The 20,962-nt window shown below is 26.8% G+C and overlaps 3 protein-coding genes across 3 annotated transcripts; 1 reads left to right on the top strand and 2 right to left on the bottom strand.

The window, feature by feature from the left end:
* Positions 1–84: 84 nt before the first annotated feature.
* On the bottom strand, positions 85–8,426 carry LOC103573634 (sarcoplasmic calcium-binding protein 1). Its single transcript, XM_008552800.2, has 5 exons — positions 8,131–8,426; positions 6,857–7,023; positions 6,594–6,723; positions 5,931–6,034; positions 85–3,187 (listed from the first exon to the last, which is right to left on the bottom strand). Exons 1-5 carry the CDS (start codon positions 8,180–8,182, stop codon positions 3,059–3,061), a joined length of 582 nt encoding a protein of 193 aa, XP_008551022.1. The 5' UTR covers positions 8,183–8,426; the 3' UTR covers positions 85–3,058.
* An 817-nt stretch (positions 8,427–9,243) lies between these two features.
* LOC103573650 (ATP-dependent DNA helicase Q5) lies at positions 9,244–18,475 on the bottom strand. Its single transcript, XM_053742083.1, has 12 exons — positions 18,288–18,475; positions 18,057–18,181; positions 17,815–17,979; positions 16,510–16,686; positions 16,095–16,383; positions 15,133–15,244; positions 14,779–15,006; positions 14,144–14,332; positions 13,351–13,474; positions 13,011–13,286; positions 10,783–11,956; positions 9,244–9,452 (listed from the first exon to the last, which is right to left on the bottom strand). Exons 1-12 carry the CDS (start codon positions 18,376–18,378, stop codon positions 9,385–9,387), a joined length of 3,018 nt encoding a protein of 1,005 aa, XP_053598058.1. The 5' UTR covers positions 18,379–18,475; the 3' UTR covers positions 9,244–9,384.
* Positions 18,476–19,505: 1,030 nt separating this feature from the next.
* On the top strand, positions 19,506–20,224 carry LOC103573635 (uncharacterized). The gene is made up of 2 exons (XM_008552801.3): positions 19,506–19,656; positions 19,721–20,224. The coding sequence occupies exon 2, from the start codon at positions 19,767–19,769 to the stop codon at positions 20,175–20,177; it is 411 nt and encodes a 136-aa protein (XP_008551023.2). The 5' UTR covers positions 19,506–19,656; positions 19,721–19,766; the 3' UTR covers positions 20,178–20,224.
* The last annotated feature ends 738 nt before the right edge of the window (positions 20,225–20,962 follow it).

The following is a 20,962-nucleotide window of genomic DNA, read 5'->3' on the forward strand; positions in this document are numbered from 1 at the left end:
ATTACAATTATTCTAATAAATAATATATGTATATATATATATATATATATATATATATATATATATATATATATATATATATATATATATATATATGAGACTGTGCCAAATAAAATCGATATTTTATTTTCGATCTCATACGAAAATTACGTTGAATGTAACAAAAAAAAATTGGGTACCAAGTTGGGCTCAGCTCAATTACAAAACGCGCACGCGTTTAAATAAAATTTCCTATTTAAATAACATGGAAAATTTTTTTAACTTTGAAATTTTATAACTCGTTGATGGATCAATAAATTGAAACGATCATGACATATTTTTGCAGAGAATTGAATGCTCTACAAAAAAGGTCTCTTATAATTTTTTGATAAATCTAACCGTTGAAAAGTTATTTAAGCTTAAATTCAAATTTATGGTAAATTTATCGTTTTTTTGACTTTTCCAGCAAAACTTTCAGTCTTATCGCAAAATGTCAAAGGACCTTTCTTGTAGATCATTTTTTTTGCAAGCAAAATATGTTATTTAATAATTTTTAATCTTAGTTCAAAAATTACAGGACTTACAAATTTATTATCTGGGAAAAAAACTGAAATTTTCGTAAAAAAGTAACTTTTGAACGATTAGATTTATCAAAAAATTATAAGAGACCTTTTTTGTAGATCATTCAATTCTCTACAAAAATATGGTATGGTCATTTCAATTTATTGATCCATTAATGAGTTATAAAATTTCAGTTAAAAAAAAATTTTCCCATGTTATTTAAATGGGAAATTTTATTTACGCGCGCGCGCGTTTTGTAATTGAGCTGAGCCCAACTTGTACCCATTTTTTTTTATGTTACACTCAACGGAATTTTCATATGCAACCGAAAAAAAATATCAATTTTATTTGGCAATCTAATATATATATATATATACATATATATATAATTATAACGAATTGGTGTGGGTGTGACGGCTTAATAAAAATTATTATTTTTTTTTATTAAAAGTTTATGCAAGTACATATATATAATAATTAAGTATTGAATGATAAATAAATATATATGATAAATAATATTGTAAAGCTTTATATAATTTGTTGAAAAGTATTCATATTAATATAAACTAATTGGAAATTGATGTTTGCTATAAATTCAAATGTTGATATTTTTTAAAATGAATCAATTATTTATTTGAATTTAAAATAAATTATAAACTATTTAAAATGTACTAATTAATTATGTATATAATTATTTTATAATTATGTAATTAAAAATTTTTTATAGTTTATAAAATATTTAAAATTCATGATTAAAAAAAATCAACTTTTGAATTTATAATTTTTGAATTTTGAAAAAAATAAAATTTATTAATTAATTATATAAATTTACCGTACGTTGAAAAGAATCTTTTTGTACAATACAATATAACAATCCGATTAAATATAATATTGTATACATGTGAGTATTTATATATATATATATATAAATATATATATAAAAAAAAATTAAGAGAATTTATGGACAGCGCGTTTGATGAATTCCTTTTTTTAAAATTAAATTAAAAATATTGATAATATTGTAAGCAATTAATACGTAATTAATTAAAAATAAACAATAAACTTTCTGGAAAATTAAATTTTCATTGAAAGTAATTCTGTATTACAATTGCAATTAAGTAATTTTTTTATAATTAACTGAATATTTAGAATTTACAAAATAACTAAAATTCATATGATTAATTATCAGTAACAATAAAAAAAAATTTTTTTTTCTCACATATGACTGAGTGTTAATTTTAAAAAATTAGTAATTGAACTGAATATAATTGCATGCGTGTATAGTGTGTCGTTTTATGTATGAATTTAATTGCGTAAATGTTTTGGCAATGGTTGATTTATAATTATAATTAATTGATAAGTATAATTAATAACATAACAATTATAATTATAATATTAATGATAATTGTAATAATTGATATGTAACAAATAAATAAACTTTTAAAATAAGAAAGTAAATATTGTATGTGAAACCCGAATGTTTAATGAGTAAATAAAATTTTATTAATTAAATATTATTGCTCCTGAGATTTATTACAGTTATTTTAATGTCATTATTTTATATATTTCCTATAAAAAAAATTCATATGGGAATCCAGCCTAAACCTCCATAGAAATCCAGCATAGGTTTTGATACAGATTCTCGCATGGGTTCCTATAGGAATTTACACGACAAATTTATATGGGAAACTAGTGTAGATTTTTATGATGATTTCCCATGGGAATCTGCACCATATCAAATTCCATATGGGAATCCAGCCTAGATTCTTACATAGCATTTTCGGATGAATTCCTATGGGAATCCAGGTACTCAAAATTTACATGAGTTTCCATGGGAATCCAAGTACTCACAGTTTCTTATAGAGATCTCCCTTATGGGAATCTAGGTACACATGATTTTCTGTATGGATTCTCATATGGTTTCCTATAGAAATCTCAATGTAGACTCTCGGATGTTTTCCTATGGGAATCTACTCCATGTCAAATCTATATGGAAATTTATCATGAGTTCCACTGTGGATTTTTACGATAATTTTCCATAAGAATCTGCACCATGTCATCAAATCCATATGGGAATCTTGTATAACACAAACACCATAAAAATCATATGTGTTTTCATAAATTTTCTTGGAGTACGATACTTTTGTCGCTTCCTAATTTACTGTTTTATTAAAATTATTTTTAATTTCTATAAAGATGCGATGCTTTTCGAGTTAATTAATAAACCAATGGCTGATTACAAATTCTGATATAAAGAGCATCAAACAATCAATCAATTTCTTGTTAAAAAACATCCTTCCAGTAAAATATTTATATTTTTAATTTATGTATACGTATCAATAGACGACAGACATAAAAATCCAGATACTCAAAGTCTATACCCATACTTTCCTATATGTGCTCCCATGCAATTCCACATGAATTTTTTTTATAGGTTAAGTATATTTATATAAATATCTAGTTTCTTTACTTTAATTAATGTACAATTTTTTTATCATGTATTTAGTTATAGATTTAATTAACATAATTCTTGTAGAGGCCCGAAAAGATGAACAGCAGGACAAGTTTCATCGGGATTTCCCAAAAATTGTGCGTACAATTCTTGAAAACGTGCAAGAGTTAATCCACCTCGTCTTCTATCATCATCCTAGTAAATAAAATTATTGATATTAGAAAATTAAGATCTAGAGCATTTCCAAGTGCACCCACAAAAGAATTTTAATAAAATTATTAAATATCAATTTTGAAATTTCGCGCCAAGACGGCGCCACTGCGCGTCACTATACTAAAGTGGGGGAAGTAGATGAATCGCAAAATCGATTGCTTTGTATTAACTGACGGTTCGATAGCGACAGAGTATCAGCAACAACGGCAGTAGTAGTCCAGATCCTTCTTTACGTTTGAATTAAAACACAGTATTGCAGTTAAGTCGTGTATTTATCCATAAAATGTGTTGCTCATATTTATTGTTTAATTAAATTGTGGTGTTTTTGAAATGTGAATTGTGCAAAGTGTCTGTGGTGTAGTGAGTGTTGAGTGTTCAGTGCTAGTGTAAAGTGTTGCTGATGACTGATGCTGATGTCTTCCAAGTTCCTGAGCAAAATCATCTGGCATCGTCTGGTGGGAAATAGCAGTCAAGTGACGTTTTTTAGCTGTAATACACTTGGAGCAATTTAATTCAAATCTCCAAGTGTATTAGGACACCCTTCTGCATATTATTTCCTCACCAAGGTTTGTTCAAACACTCAAGTGTTTTTTTTTTTTTTCATTTTTCTATTGTATTCTGCCGCCATTTTATTTTTATGTGAGACTTTTAATTTTTCTCTAGTTTTATTAATTTATTTTTCAACTATTCAAATTTACCGTGCAAACACTAAGAATAATTGATAAAATTATAGATTTCTAGTATATTTTTTGTTTAATTAATAGAACTATTCATACGAATAGATTCTGATAAAATTTTGAAATTTCGCGCCAAGTTAGCGCTATTGCGTGGCGCTGTAGTCGACGTTTAAATTTTTGCTAAAGTGGGGGGGACGATCGATGAATCGCAAAATCGATTGCTGTGTATCAACTGACGGTTCGATAGCGGCAGTCAGTATCATCGAAAATGGCGTAGTAGTCGATCGTTTGTTACGTTTGAATTGTAACGCCATTGCAGTGGCGTCGTATAATTATTCACAAAATGTGTTGCTTATAGTTGTTGTTTAATTAAATTGTGCAGTGTTTATAAAATGAAAATTGTGCAAAGTGTTTGTGGTGTAATGAGTGTTGAGTATTGAGTGTAGTGTGAAGTGTTGCTGATGGCTGATGCTGATGTCTTCCAAATTCCTGAGCAAAATCATCTGACATCGTCTGGTGGGAAATAGCAGTCAAGTGACGTTTTTTAGCTGCAATACACTTGGAGCAATTTAAATCAAATCTCCAGGTGTATTAGGACACCCTTCTGCGCATTATTTCTTCACCAAGGTTCGTTCAAACACTCAAGTGTTTTTTTTTTTAATTTTTACATATTTTTTTCTCATATATTTTGCCACCATTTTATTTTGACATACAATTTTTAATTTTTCTCCAATTTTGAATAATTTATTTTTTTAATATTCAAATTTACCGCGCAAGCATTAAGAATAATTAACAAATTATTTATAAAAATAAAAAATTTTGAATATATTTTTTAGTCAAATTAATAAAATTATTGACACATATAGATTTAAATAAAATTATTAAATTTCAATTTTGAAATTTCGCGCCAAGTTGGCGCCACTACGCGTCGCTGTATTCGACGTTCAAATTTTTGCTAAAGTGGCAGAGGGGGCATTCGATGAATCGTAAAATCGATTGCTTGGTATCAACTGACGGTTCGATAGCGACAGTTAGTATCATCGAAAATGGCAGTTGTAGTCCAGATGCTTTGTTACGTTTAAATTGAAACACAGTATTGCTGTTAATTCGCGAAATTATCTATAAAATGTATTGCTTATAATAATTGTTTAATTAAAATGTGTAGTGTTTATTAAATTCAAATTGTGCAAAGTGTCTGTGGTGTAGTGAGTGTTGAGTGATCAGTGCTAGTGCAGTGTTGCTGATGGTTGATGCTGATGTCTTCCAAGTTTCTGAGCAAAATCATCTGGCATCGTCTGGTGGGAAATAGCAGTCAAGTGACGTTTGTTTAGCTGCAATGCACTTGGAGCAATTTAATTCAAATCTCCAAGTGTATTAGGACACCCTTCTGCGCATTATTTCCTCACCAAGGTTTGTTCAAACACTCAAGTGTTTTTTTTAATATTTTAAATATTTTTTTATCATCTTCTGCCGCCATTTTATTTTGTCATACGATTTTTAATTTTCTCTAGTTTTTAATTATTTATTCTTTAAATATTTGAATTTACCGTGAAACTAATGAGAATAATTAATAAATTATTAATAAACATAAAAACTTTCAAGTACATTTTTTAGTCTTAGTTTTTCCACGGCGAGAAAAATTTTGAATTTAAAATTTAGATTTTTAATCGTGCCGAATTAGATCTTTAAAAATAATAATTATTTTCTTCCCCTGCGAAGAAGAAATTTTCTTCCGGAACAAAATGATTAATTTTCAAATTTTCTAACTCGTCTTTTTTAATTTCCCGCCATGAAAATTTCAAATTTTCAAAAAAAGGGTAGCTATTGGTTTCACCAGATTTTCGAAAATTGAGTTTTCATCAGATGTCGTCATTTTGAGGTCCTAGGAAGCTCTTTTGATTATTTCCGGGTGGACATCCGCGCGCGCGCGCTCACGGAGCTCAAAAACAGCGAAAAGTTTTCGAATTGAAGGTTTTAAGATTTTTTTAGTTGTGATTTGCGTAAATCTTTTTAGATCCAAATAATTAACAATATATTTATTAACTCACGGTTAAAAGACTTTGATAGGCTTCATTTAGAGCATCGATGCTATCCAAAGGAATACGTGACGCGCAATTGTATCGGTATTCTTCAGCGGCAATCAATCCATCCTCTGCAAATATATTTTTATACAGAATATATATATTAATATAAATAAGTGAAAAAAAATACCCAAAGTATTTTTAAAAAGTTTTTTAAGATGAATTTTGTCTGGTCATAATTAGCTGACATATTTTGTCACCTCCAAATCCAAAAAAAAAAAAATATTAACAAATGTAATTAATTATCAGCTTGTCATCCAGTTTGTTATGTTATAATTATAACCACAACTTCAAAAGTTAATTTACTGGCGCGAAAAATAATTCAAATTCAAAATCATCATTCATTTTAAATTTAAATTAAGTGACTTAATTTTATTATTTATAAATTTATGACTCATCAAGTATCGAGCTCATACTTTTAAATACAATATCATGATAAATATTAATACTTTAATTAACACATTTAATTATTTGGAATTTTTTTTTAATTAATTACATATTATATAAAAATATGTACAAAAAATTACGCAAAATTAATTAGAAATTTAAAAATAAATTTCCTTTTTTTTTATAAAAAAATAAATAAATGATTAGAAATTGATGATAAATAATTTTGATGATTATAATTACCATTAATATCAACTAATTTAAAGTGGCTGTCAATAAATAATTTCATAGCTTGAGGAAAATCACGATAAGGTCGACCCATACAACTTTTCTGTACAGCTTCTTTGAATTCTTCTACGGTCACAACTCCATCCTGACAGTTAATAAAACAGTAATTTAAATATTAATTAATTAATTCATTAATTAATCAATGTGTCTATTAGTAAGGGTAGCAAGACAGTAAAATTACTAAGGAATAATTAAATGAAATTAAAAATGGTTAATACTTTATTGAAATCTGCAAGTTCTGCGATTTCTTCCCAAAGTGATAACATGATATGAAGATTTTCTTGATAACGGTTGTAATTAAAGTCACCTTTGCCCTCCATTAATGTCATTTTTAATGCCATGCACTCAAAATCATGTTGGTTTAGTACTCCATTGTTATCGATATCTAAAAAAATATTTATTTTTAAAATTGTCTCATATCTGGGGCATTGACACTCATTTTTCATACTTTTAATAATTTTCAAAAAAATCATCATATATTTTTACGTCTATTGAAATTAAAAACAAATAAATCTTCCTATTTCATAACAAAATTTTTTACTGAAACATAAAAATTTTTACAGCTATTCCGCTATTGCTCTCGTTACCCTACTTAAATATTTATCACAAAAATAAAAATAATAATCATAATGCCTACATTATGAATGTTTACTGCTCAGATGCCTACTAAAATTTATTTTTTACGGTTCTATTGCCTACGGAAATAAATATATAATTTAATTGCATAAAAAAATAATTGCAGTTCTAGTGCCTACAAAAAAATAATTCATGATGTTCAATTGATTGCTATTTAATTGTGAACCCAATCAAAGAAATACCTAATTAATGTAGATGCTCCTGATTTTCCTGAGAAAATCTTGTACTTGAGGAGAAATGATCAACAAAGACTGATCACTTGATAAAAAAAAGACGATTGATCTGTAAAATATGAGAACCGTGGTAGTCTTGACAAAAGTATAACTCGCCCGGTCCATAATAAGACACTGGGTTGAATCTCATAGTCGACTTAGGGAATCACCTGATCAGCTCACTAATTTCTGATAGAAAACTCTATCAAGTTTTACAGTTTCTATTGTCAAGACTACCGAGGTTCTGATATTTTTCAGACCAGCTGCGTTTTTTTTATCAAGTGATCGGTCTTTAACGTTGATCATTTCTCCTCAACAAGTACAAGATTTTCTCAGCAAATAAATCAGAAGCTTGTCTACATTAATTAGGAATTTCTTTGATTGGGTTCACAATTAAATAGCAATCAATTGAACATCATGAATTATTTCTCCGTAGGCAATAGAACTGCAATTATTTTTTTATGCAATTAAATTACATATTTAATACTTCCATAGGCAATAGAACCGTAGAATAAATTTCAGTAGGCAACAGCAGTAAGAAATTATAATGTACGAAAAAATATTTTAGGCGCTTGATATATTAATCAAAAATAATGCAGGCAATTGATGCCTTCCCAAAATAAATTATTAAATCAAAAACTTACCATACAAAGCCCGAACAACGAAGCTCACTCGGTTGTCCCAACTGTATGCCATTTTAAACAAAAGTAATTGTTTCTAAAATTTTTCTTTACTTTATCACCCTCTTTTTTTACCAAAAAAATTACAACAAGCCGTAGCAATTAATCATCAACAATTGCCATCAGTGGTCAATAAAATAGAAGAAATAAAAAATCAGAAGAGCGAACAAAATAAATAAATAAGAAACCGTCGGAGAAAATAGAAGATGATGATGTGAACTCTACTCACGAAGACTTAGGAGTGATCTAAGTTTAGACTGATTTAGATTCAAAGGCCGTGTCCGTTTAGTGTTTAAGTATAATAGAACGTACAGGAAGAAAATATATATATATATATATATATATATATATATAACATATGTTTATTTGTATTTGTACCATTAAATATAATAAAAATATTGTTATAAATTGGAGAAGCGCTAGACAATTATTTACGTATTTCCTATTCCTGTATCCTACATACATATATATATACTCATATATTAGTTAAGAAATAATAATAATAACAATCGTGTTAAAATACAAGTATGTATATTTGTTGCCAATATTTGCCAATTATTTCTGATGCTTACAGAATACAGGATGACCTCGCCAATAAGACATTTCGCGTTTTGTTTCTAAATTCAACGGAGGTCGTGTTTTATGCCTGCATATATTTATATATATGTATATGTATGTATTGATAATAATAAAAATTAAACGAGCGACTGGTTGCTTGTTAATGTTAAATTTCATTTTAATTATTATCTATTTTATTTTATTTAAATTTATTATCCACTTCCTCTTTAGTAGTCGCGACTCTCGTAACGAACCTAAATATATATTTTTGTATTCGCAAACTCATCATTGCAAAAACATTACAGCCGTTTGCGTGTCTGTACATTAATAAACAATTGTAATAAAAAATAAAATACTCGAGAAATTTTATTTTTAAAAATTTACGAGTAAATTTTAAAAATTGGCGGGGATTTAAAAAAAAAGGTTGTGATTATTAAGAAAATAATAAAAGATATATTTAAATATGAAAAATTAATCTTTAATAATAATTATAATTGTTATTAATTATAAATAGCGTTGAGCAATAAATAAGACAAAACAATATTTTACAATGAACGATTATTTAAATTTAAATTAACAATTTTATTTTAGGTACTGATTACTATTATTATTTATTATTAGTGTTAATGAGGTAAAGTTGTAACTTTTTTAAAAATATTTTTATCCACTGGGATTACTTGTGTTCTCACGTAAATATGTCCGTACAAATTTGTAAATATCCGGTTCAGCTGTAAACAAGTAATTATTATTAAATCATAATCTATTAATATTATTAAGACACAAATATTTATTTATATCATTTATTATTTTTATAAATGATAAATTTTATTAAAAATTTTTAATTTTTTTATTTTACTGATATATTAATTAATTATAAACATCTTTTTTTTTTTTTAGGGAAAAAGGGTCCGATGCAGAAAAAAGAATTAGTGTGAATATAATGATACTGAAGTTTGCCGACGTTTAATAATTTTTGAAATTGATTTAAAAAGATAAATTATAAAAAAAAAATATTTTTAAAAATTACACTTGTAGTTTTTTAAATTTTCTACATGTGCATATTTTTCATTTTTTTTTTTTTGTAATTAATTTGTTGAAAAAAAAAATTCAAAAATTGTTAACTGTTTGCTAACTTTAGAATCATGTGAATGTAGCAGACATCAAATTTAAAATTATTAATAAATAGAGAAATAATTAATAAAATAAAATTTTGAAAAAATGGGAATTTAGAAAATTAAAAAATTAATAAGTGCATTTTTTATAAATATTTTTTTTTTAATTATTTAACCTATTTATTTATAGTTTTAAAGTTGTTTGATGTCTGCTACATTCACACTCATGAAAAAAATAATGTTTTTGTGATTTTTTTTTCAGAGTACGTTCTTTTTTAAAATTTTTAAAATTTGTGACACTATTAAGCATCACTTTAAGAATATTCTATGAAATTTTCATTGAAAAATATTGAAAAATAAGCCAGTGGTAGTAGGGAGAGACGAATCGTCTTAAAAAGAAGTCTCTAGGCCGTAGGCAGGATAACTCATTGCCTCATCGGAAATAAAAAAACCAAAAAGATTTCTTTAGTACATAAGTTTGATGAATTTGAACGAAGGAATAAACAAAATATTCATTTTTGAATTTTTGGTAAAAGTGCAATCAAAAAACTCTGATTTCTACCAAAAATTCCTCTTTTTGTTTAATTAAAAAATAAGTAGTCATTGAAAAAAAAAATCCTCCGTTCAAATCCATCAAACTTATGTACTAAAGAAATCTTTTTGGTTTTTTTATTTCAGATGAGGCAGTCCTAAGTTCTTCTACCTACGGCCTAGAGTCTTTTTTTTAAAGTGACTCGTCTCTCCCCACCACCACTGGCTTATTTTTCAATATTTTTCAATGAAAATTTCACAGAATATTCTTGAAATGATGCTCAATAGTGTCACAAATTTTAAGAATTTTCAAAACGAACGTACTCTAAAAAAAAATCACAAAAATATTCTCTTTTTTTGTATTTTAGACCCCTTTCCCTTTTTAATAAAAAACACACATAAAAATAAAACATACCAAATATTTTTTTATCCATTATCAGTACATGAATCCCTCGACAAATTTTAGTAAATGATTCTTTATCAGGAATTCTTTTCGATGGATAAAATTTCATAAGATATCCTTTCAATATTTTAGCCGTATCAAATCGTAATTTTTTTTTCTCACAAGCGCTATCTAACTTTTCATTACTATCACTTTCATCGGCTTTATTTTTTTTACTCTTATTATTTTTATCAGACATCGGCCTCAGTAACGACGACGAAGACGAAGAAGCCGATGTTATAGACAAATTATCATTTTTGCTCCGTTTATTTGGCCGTTTTATTTCAGTCGTTTCAGAAGACATAGGTGAAGAATTTGAACGTTTGGTTTTTTTGTTTCTATTGGCTTTATCATTCATCACGTCACCGTTAATTATTTTTTTACTATCGCTACTTAATGATTTTAAATTGTCTTCCATTATCAAAACCTCGGAATCATTTGACGAAGTGACACTGGAATTTTGGTTACTTTTGTCATCCGAATTTTTTTTTTCATCGGAATTTTTTTTTACTACCATATATTTTAGTAGAGAATTTTCTTCTTGATTTATTTTTTTTTTCGTCGGTCGTTTCTTCGCCGCACTTTCATTATTTTTTTTTTTATTTTTAAAATCCTCTTGTAAATTTAATTCAAAATTATTTTTATCATTTTTCTTATCAATTATTTTACTAGAATTAAAATTTAATTTACAATTACTTGAATCATCACTCAAAAAATCAACTGATTTTTTATCGATTATTTTTAAATGTTTATTTTTAATTTCATCATGTGAATTATTGTAAATTAATTTTTTCAAATTTTTTAACTCGCTATCTTCTATATCTTCTTCTTCTTTTTTTTCTTTTACTTTATCACCGATTGCTCCGTTGGAAATTTCATTTTTAAATATATTTTTATTGTATTTTTTCTCATGGTCTTCTTCTATTTTTAATTCTAGTGCACTTTTGAATGTCGCTCTTGAAATATTTTTAATTGACAGATTGTTCATTAAATTTTTATCGTTTTTTTTATTTTTATTTTCCATTTCAATTAATTCTGTACAAGTGACAAATCCGCCGTAATGATTTGGCATTTTGGTTGGTTTATTTAAAGTATCGAAACTTTCGTGTAAGATTTTATTGTTTTCACACTGACGAATTGCCGTAACCTATCAAAAATTAATTAATTAATTTTTTTACTATTAATTTAAATTTAAATTCTTAGCGGGAACATGGTACCGAAGTCCAGGAAATTTTAAACTCAAAAAATCTCAGTAACTATGAGGTTTTTTAAAAAAATATAAAAGAGCTTTTTTGTAGAGAATTTAAAACTCTACAAAAAAGGTCTCTTATCATTTTTCAAAAAACTCAATATTTACAGAGATATTAGCAGAAAATTAATCATGCTTAATTTGAAATTTTGAATAAGTTGTAATTTTAATATGACGCGGCAAATTTTATTTTTTTGGCTCACCTTCAAGTAGTTTAAAATTTTTAAATAATAACATGAGTGATTGTTATTATTATTAATAATAATAATTTATTATTACATTAAATTTAAAATTTTAGCGGGAAAATGGTATCGAAGTACAGGAAATTTTAAACTCAAAATATCTCAGTAACTATCAAGTTTTTGAAAAAACCACACGATACCTTTTTTGTAGAGAATTCAAAACTCTACAAAAAAGGGCTCTTACAATTTTTCAAACAACTCCATATTTACCGAGATATTAGCAGAAAACTAATCATACAACTTGTAATTTTCACTAAATAGTAATTTGGCTCGCATGCAAACGAATTTTAAATCAAAATTTATTTTTAAGCTCCCAAGAGGGGTCCTAATTTTTTTCCCCCTAATTCCCGCTCACGAGAAAAAAAATCGCGTTCACTACCCGGTAAAATTCTCACTCATGTCTCATAAATTCCAACCATAGAAATTACAAAAAAAAAAAAAAAAAAAAAATGCAATTACTCTATAAATTATTATTAGAAAAAGACCATTAGTTACTGCCAGTAAACGAATATTTGTAGTAACTAACAGCTGTAATTATTAAATAATTTAATTGATAATAAATTAAAATGATGATTGATAAATGATAAAATAATCATCAACTAATGAATCAATTAACATTAATAAGTAACAAATTGCATAAATGATTTATTAATCAATGTAATTAAAATATTTAAAATTAACCGAGTGTTAATAAGCATTAAATAAAATACCTCATTTGATATATTGAGCTTATATTTATTGGCCAATTTCGTCTGACATAAAATTTGGTATTCCAATTCGCGGGCTATATCATCAACATTTGTCTCTGTTAAGTCAGCAATTAATTCAAAATCTTGGCAAGATTTTAAATTCTTAAACAATGCATCTTTTAATTGTGACAGACAATATTCACGAACTTGAACTGTCAATCCTTTGACCTTACGGTCAGTACTTTCGGCAGCTTTGACACGTGATTTTTTAGCGTCAATTTTATTTTGCTGTCTTATCTAAAAAAAAAAAAAAGTTTCAAATCATAAAATTATTTCTTAAAATTATTATTATTTTAATTACTTTATCATGAACGTCATTGTCGCCACGTCGGAGAGCAAATTGTTGGTCAATAATAGCTTTTGCTTCACGTTTTTCTCTAGCCTCTAAAGCGTCTCTAGAAATTTCACTACCGCCGTCATCTTCACTGTAATTAAGACAATTAATTTTTGATAACTTTCTTAACGAATCTGAATTACGGTAAGTTACGGTATTTACTGTAAATTTTCGTAATTTGCCGCAAAATAACGAATTTTTACGACAAATTTGCCGCAGGCCCGCGGTAATTTATGGCAATACACAGAAACGCAGGTAATTTACGTCAAATTATAGTAAAATTGCGGTAATTTACCTAAGCGGAGGTATTTTTTTACCATAAATACAGTACAATACTTCACTCTACGGTACAATGGCGCATTTTAACTTTAAAATACCGCAAGATTACCATTAATTTACGGTAAATTACCATACCTTTACTGTAAAATACCGTATATTGCCGAAAAATACCGTAGTATTCCAATAAATTTACCGTATTTTGCGGCAATTTACGGTATTCTACAGTATATTGTGGTATTTTACGGCAAAATACAGCAATTTTGCAATAGATTTGCACGTTTATGGTGAAATACTGAATTCTTATCCCACTTATACCATAAAATACCGCAGGATCGTCTCAAATTCATGGTAAATTACCGCAACTTTGCCGTAAAATACCGTATTTTGCGGTAATTCTTTCGAATACCGTCATCTACTATAATTCAGATCCGCTGGGGGTTCATTTAAATTAAATTATTTAAATAAATAAATAAAAACATACTAATCATATTTTGAAAGTGCAATACTGTCATGATCATATGATCCTTTTCTTTTATGTGATCGTGACTGACATAAATCAAATTCGGCAATTCTTTGTTTCACATCTTTTTCATCCTTACAAACATCACACCGATCTTTACATTGCGGTGGCAGATCACCAAAATATTGTGAAAATCTTGCATGTCGACATCTAAAACAATTTTTATTTTTTTTTTAATTTTAATTTAAAAATCCAACAAATTTTAACCCTCGACGGTCACAAAAAAGTTTGTAATATTTTTTAACAAAATTTTCTTGCAAATTAATGAACTTTGACTGAGTCAATTCAAAATTTTACTAAAATTACATTCATTTTAAAAAATTATGTTTAAATTTTTCCCGCGAAATTTTAAAAAATAAAAAAGTGTGATTGGTTTTTTGTAAATATCTTTTAAAATATTGAGTTTTTTGAAAAATTGTAAGAGACCTTTTTTGTAGAGATTTAAATTCTCTACAAAAAAGTTATTATATATTTTTTTCAAAAACTTGATAGTTACTGAGATATTTTGAGTTTAAAATTTCTTGGACTCCTGTACCATGTGACCATCAAGAATTAATAAATTTATTTAAAAAAAAAAAAAAAAAATATATAATTACTTAGGTTCAAGGCAGTAAGAAACTAGAGTTTCAAAGTTTTTAAACCGATGTTTAGCCACATCGATATTTTTTTCATGATCAGCATTTTTCAATAAAAATGATATCGCACGAAGTTCTTCATTACTGTAATAAATACGACAGAATGCTGGCTTGCCATCACGACCAGCTCGACCAGATTCCTGATAGTAAGCGGCAATACTTTGTGGAATTGTCCAGTGAATAACAAACCTATAAATAAAATGTATTTATTTTTATTTATTTGACAGCGTGACAATGATCTTAGAAGCAGTTATTTGTAATTGTAACTCAGTGGTCTATTATTCTATTATTCTAGATTTATTATTCGACTCAGACCTGACTGATCCCTTGTCTACTCCCATTCCAAAGCTGCAGGTTGCTGCAATAACTGGCACTTCGCCAGAGGTCCATTTATCTTGAATTTCAGTTCGGCTGCTGCTTTTTAAACCTGGTTTTATTTTTTTTTTCAACAAAAATATAATTAATAGTTGGATTCAAAAATAAATTATTAAAGCGAAAGCTTCAAAATATTTTTTTTTTTAATTTAAATAATTTGGTAATTAATAAGTTACTTTGACTGACGATAAAAAAAAATTTTTTTTAAATTACAAGTAAAAAAGTCTTTGAATTTATAAAAATATATATATGTACATATATACAGATTGAAGAAATTTATAAACATTAAAGTGGTTACGCAATAAAAAAAAATAATAAATGCTGAGGTCATCAACTTATGATTTATTTTCATTCTAATCTATTTTTAAAATATAAATATAATACTGTTAATTTTTTTTTTAACTGACATTTAAATTTATTTTTAAAATGAGCTACTAGTTTATATATTTTTTTTTTTTCAATCATATTTGTGAAAATATGATGATACTTAAATTAGCTGTCCAATAATTTTTTGATTTTTCTAAAAGTGATAAATTATAAAAAAAAAAATATTTTGAAAAATTGCACTTAAAATTTTTTAAATTTTCTACATGTGCATATTTTTAGTTTTTTTTTTTTGTAAATGATTTCGTTGAAAAAAAAGAACCCGAAAATTTTTGTCTGCTAATATCAGGAATGATACTAAAGTTAGTCGACGTCTAATAATTTTGGATTTGTTTAAAAACGACAAATTTAAAAATTTTAATATTTCAGAAAATTGCATTTATAGTTTTTTAAATTTTCTACATGTGCATTTTTTTAGTTTTTTTTTTTTTTACTTAATTGAATAGAAAAAAAAAATTCAAAAATTTTTAATTGTCCTCTAATTTTAGAATGATACATCAGGATCATAAAATATTTACCTCCGTGATAAGCCAACGTAGGAATTCCCGCAGCAGTTAATTTTTCGGCAATTATTTCGGTAGCCTCTTTTTTACGACAGTAAATAATCCCACAATTTTTATTATTACCCGACATTGAGGTGTCATCGAATGACCCAAGAGCTTCAAAAATATAATTTATCAAATGATCAAGTGGGTTTGATATCGCGTCTACAAACCATACGTCATAAAAAAGATTTTCCCGAAATACTGGAGCGGAAAATATCAGTGGATTTTTCATGCTCAAGCTTGAAAAAATATCTTGTACAATCTGCAATTAAATAATTAATTAAATTTCCATGACAATTGTCCTTGAAAATCTATAAAATTTATAAAAGTATATAATTTATGTCTTCGTATAAATGATTGAATAATTGAAATAATTATTGGTACCAACTTCTTTAGCAGCAGTAGCAGTAAGTGCAATTATCGGTACATCAGGACATTTTATTCTCAATACATTTAATTTTCTATACGTAGGTCGGAAGTCATGTCCCCATTGACTTAGACAATGAGCCTCGTCAATTACAAAGTACGATATTGTTTTTAATTTATACATATTTTCTAGCAAATGCTAATTATAAAAATTTATCAATTAATTAATAAATAAAATAATAGAAAATAAATTTATGAGTGAATGTAGCAGATATAAGACAATTTATAAATTTTAAATAATTAAAACATCAAAATTTTAAATTTTTAAAAGTGTTAATACACAGTTAGAAATTTTGTGTACTTGTGTTAAAAAATTTGGTTAAATTTTTTGTGTTGATTTTCAACGCGAATCTGTTAATTTAACACAAACCGTTTGTGTTATTTTACTTTAACTGATTTTTTATGTTAAATGATCAGAAAATCTGTAATGTAACACATTTCTGTGTTATTCGAAAATTAACACTAAATTTGTGTTGTTTAGCTAAACACTCCCGCGCGTTTCTTCATTACTATAACCAAGCAAAGCATTGTAGCAGCATTGTCTGCAAGGAAACTTGGATTATAATTGATTTACAATTAAATATAATCATAGATAACTTTAATATTTTTATCATCAGGTTCAATGATTTTTTATTCTCATTTTACGGGAGGATAATTCATAGCTTTGTTTTTTATAAAAATCACCGAAAATCGAACTAATTGTTTGCTAAATTGACAAAAGTTGTACTAAGGGTAGATCAGTATACTTGAGTTGGTTAGATTATGTGCTTATATTTATTAGTTAATTTTAACACGAAAAGTCTGTTAAATTTACCCAAATTTTCTGTCAAAATAACAGATTTTGTGTTAAATTATTTAACATAAAATTTGTGTTAAAGATCAACTCAAACGCAATGTATTGAATTAACACGAAAATTTGTGTAGACCAACAGACGATTTGTTTTGAATTTAACACTAAATTTCTAACTGTGTAGTTAATGACACCATTGGTCTTAAATTTATTTGTTTCTGACTGACTACTGATACTGAAACTTAAAGTTCCATGCAGGTAATCATGAAAAATTGTGTGTAACTCAAAATAAATCAGAATTTCATACTGCGGGTGATGTCAGCCAACTTCACCCTGGTCTAAAATCGTTTTGTTTCATCCCTTGTAACACAATATACTATTATTTAATAAAAAATTTAAATAATTGACAACTGTCAGTTACATTACACTCATAATAAATTTAAATTATTAATTGAAAATAAATATATTTATAAATACTTGAAAGTGCGTTTGATCACACATCTCAGGTGTGATATATAATAATTTAATTGTTGGTTTTTTACTCGCTATATCTTTCATAATTGCAGACTTTTCTTTAGTACTAGTTTTTGAATTTAACGCATGTGCTTTTATTCCTTTAGAATTTAAAAAATCTATTTGATTCTAAAATAATAAAATAATGTTTTAATTATTAATTGACATTTATTAATTTTTATAATAATTAGTAATTATAAATTTACTTTAACAAGAGCTAGAAGAGGTGAAATAACTAGTGCTACGGAATTTTCTTTTAATGTTGCTGGCAATTGAAAACATAATGACTTTCCAGCACCAGTTGGCATACAAACATAAACGTCATTTTTTCCTAAAATAATTAATTGTTAATATTTGTAAGTTAATTATGTCAATTAAAACTATGGAATTATTTTTATTTTTGTGATTAATATTTAAAGTTAAAGGTTAAAGCATACTGTCATTGATAGCTGATGTCGCACGTGCTTGTAAATCACTTTTGAAATTATCATATTTGAATTTTTTTTGTAAAGCTTGTTGTAATAACATTTTATATATTTATTGTTTCAAATATATATAGATTATTATGTGGCTCAATGTTTAATTTTAAGTAACACACATTACACAAAACGTAAACATAGACACGAAAGAGCACAGCTGATTTGAATGCGCGAAAGTTTACGCGGGAATTTTCAAATTTATTAATTTTATAAAAAGTTCCAAACTGTTATATCAGAAAGTCTAAACTGTTATGAGTGTGAATATAGCAGACATCAGATAAATTTATAATTATTAATAAATAAAGTAAATAATTAATAAAATTAAATTTTTAAAAAACGCGCGTTCGAAAAATTTTTAAATTAATAAGTGCATTTTTTAAAAATTATTTACTCTATTTATTAATAATTTAAAATTTTTCTGATGTCTGCTACATTCATACCCATAAACTGTTATATTTAAAAAGTCTAAACTGCTATATTTTGTTCAACATGTTGAATATTTTATTCAGGAAGTTCAATATTATAAAGACGCACCATTTTATTGATCAATTACAATAATTCCTCCTAATTAACTTATCAATGGATAATCAAACTAGTAACGGTTCGATAATAAATATATTATGAGAAATCTACTTCTATGTCAGCTGCCGAATGGCCTTTTTTTGACTAGTTGATGTGTATTTACAATTTCATAAAAATTTTGAGCTGTTTTCTATCTAAGGACGATCAAAAACAGACATATTAATTAAAATAATTGGCAGTAGAAGTCTGATTTTGATCTAGAGGAAAATAATTATAATTACAATTTTTTCAAATTTAAAAACATTAATTTGCATTAAGTAAAGAAATTGAAGTGATTTCAATTGTTAGTAATTTAAAATTAAAAAATTCAATAATTTAAAAAACTTTGTGTTAAAAATTTTTAATTTAAAAAATTCCCCGTAATAATTTTTAACCAAAAATGAATATCATGGATGGAAATGTGTAAGACTTGCAATTACTATTTCTGCCAGTATTTTTGCAATTAACAACATAACAACTATTTGTTCTTATTTTTTAACACTGCTTTCATTTAACTATTCACAAGACAAGTGCGATTTAACGCGTATTTCATCCACTGCGGGCGCTACAATCGATTCGATTTTCCCCACCCTATACTCCGCGCCCTGCCGATAGCCTCCATACTGCATACTCTCATGTTACATTAATCTGCACTGCATTAACCGATGCATTGAATTTTGTCAACAGAGTTAGTGTAATTCCCTCACAAAAACCACAAGAACGACTAGTATTGAACTGACAAAAAGAATAATACTTTTACTAGAATGCAAGTATCAATTTCTTTTTTCTTCTATATCGTAATCATTACTTGTTTTGTTTCGTTTGTTTAGCACAACATATGTTTATGTTACTTCAAACATCACCCTAACATTCTAAATGTTTAAAGCGGGGTATGAGTTGTGTCATAGTTGTCAAAAACCACTGGTGAACGAAGAAAATTTGTTTACACTGCGTAAACGGATAGTAATCGCCACAGCAGGATGTAGTCTTCTTGGTGGTGCTATCGGTGCTGCGGCATTACCTTTGTTAGGTTTTGGATCTGGTGGAATAGCGGCTGGATCATTTGCCGCAGCATGGCAAACGCCTTTAACAGTTTCTGGATCATTATTTGCAATACTGCAATCATTGGGTGCAACTGGTATGGGTATTCTCTTGTTTGGAGCTACTGGTAGTGTTGCTGGTGGAGTGGGTGCTCTTGGAATATTAGCGACAATTGCTTCTAAAATTGGTTGGTGCACAAATGATCATGTGGCAGTAATATATCATAACGAGTTAACCAATATGTAATGAATAAGATGTAAAAAATAATATAATAAAAATATTGCAGCAAATAATTATAAGCCAAAAAACTGATTTCATCTGTAAAAAAATGTGTCAAGTATACATCTATCGCAGTGAAAATTTTTGAAATCAAAATAATCACCAAGTACCTAAGCGGCACATGAAAGACTATTTTCGTTAAATTAAAGTCAACTATTGATATTTGTTAATTTCTTGTTCAATAAAATTAAATAAAAGTAATGAAATAAAAAAAAATTTTTAATATACATTTTTAAAATGAACTAAAAAGGATAAAATAATTTTTCTAAGCCTCATGAAGATTTAAAACTTCATACAGATTCCGTACTTATTCTTACAGATAGTCCTGAAAATTTGAAATTGTGAATTGTTAATAGCTATGAAAATACTTGTAAGATTTAAAACAAAAACATGCGACACATGTAACAGATAATTGATGCATTATAGTTCAACTAACAATTTTATTGCACTGCAAATGATATGTACGAATGTGTAAGTTTTCTCATTGATAGCTTCTTTCTATACTTCTTATATAGTTATGCATTGTGTGCACCTCACATTTTTCGTTTTAAATCTTAAAAGTATTTTCGTAGTTATTAAAAATTCAAATTTTTATTCAGTTATACGGCTTTAGTATAAGTTCTTGGTAAAATAATATCGAATGAAAGTTATTAATTTTTTAGTTAATATTACGAAAAATTCTAAAAGCTCAATCGGTTCACTCATTCAAAAGTTACAGAATATTTACATACATATACTCGCACATCATCTCG

Source organism: Microplitis demolitor, chromosome 9, assembly GCF_026212275.2.
Source record: "Microplitis demolitor isolate Queensland-Clemson2020A chromosome 9, iyMicDemo2.1a, whole genome shotgun sequence".
Lineage (NCBI taxonomy): Eukaryota > Metazoa > Arthropoda > Insecta > Hymenoptera > Braconidae > Microplitis > Microplitis demolitor.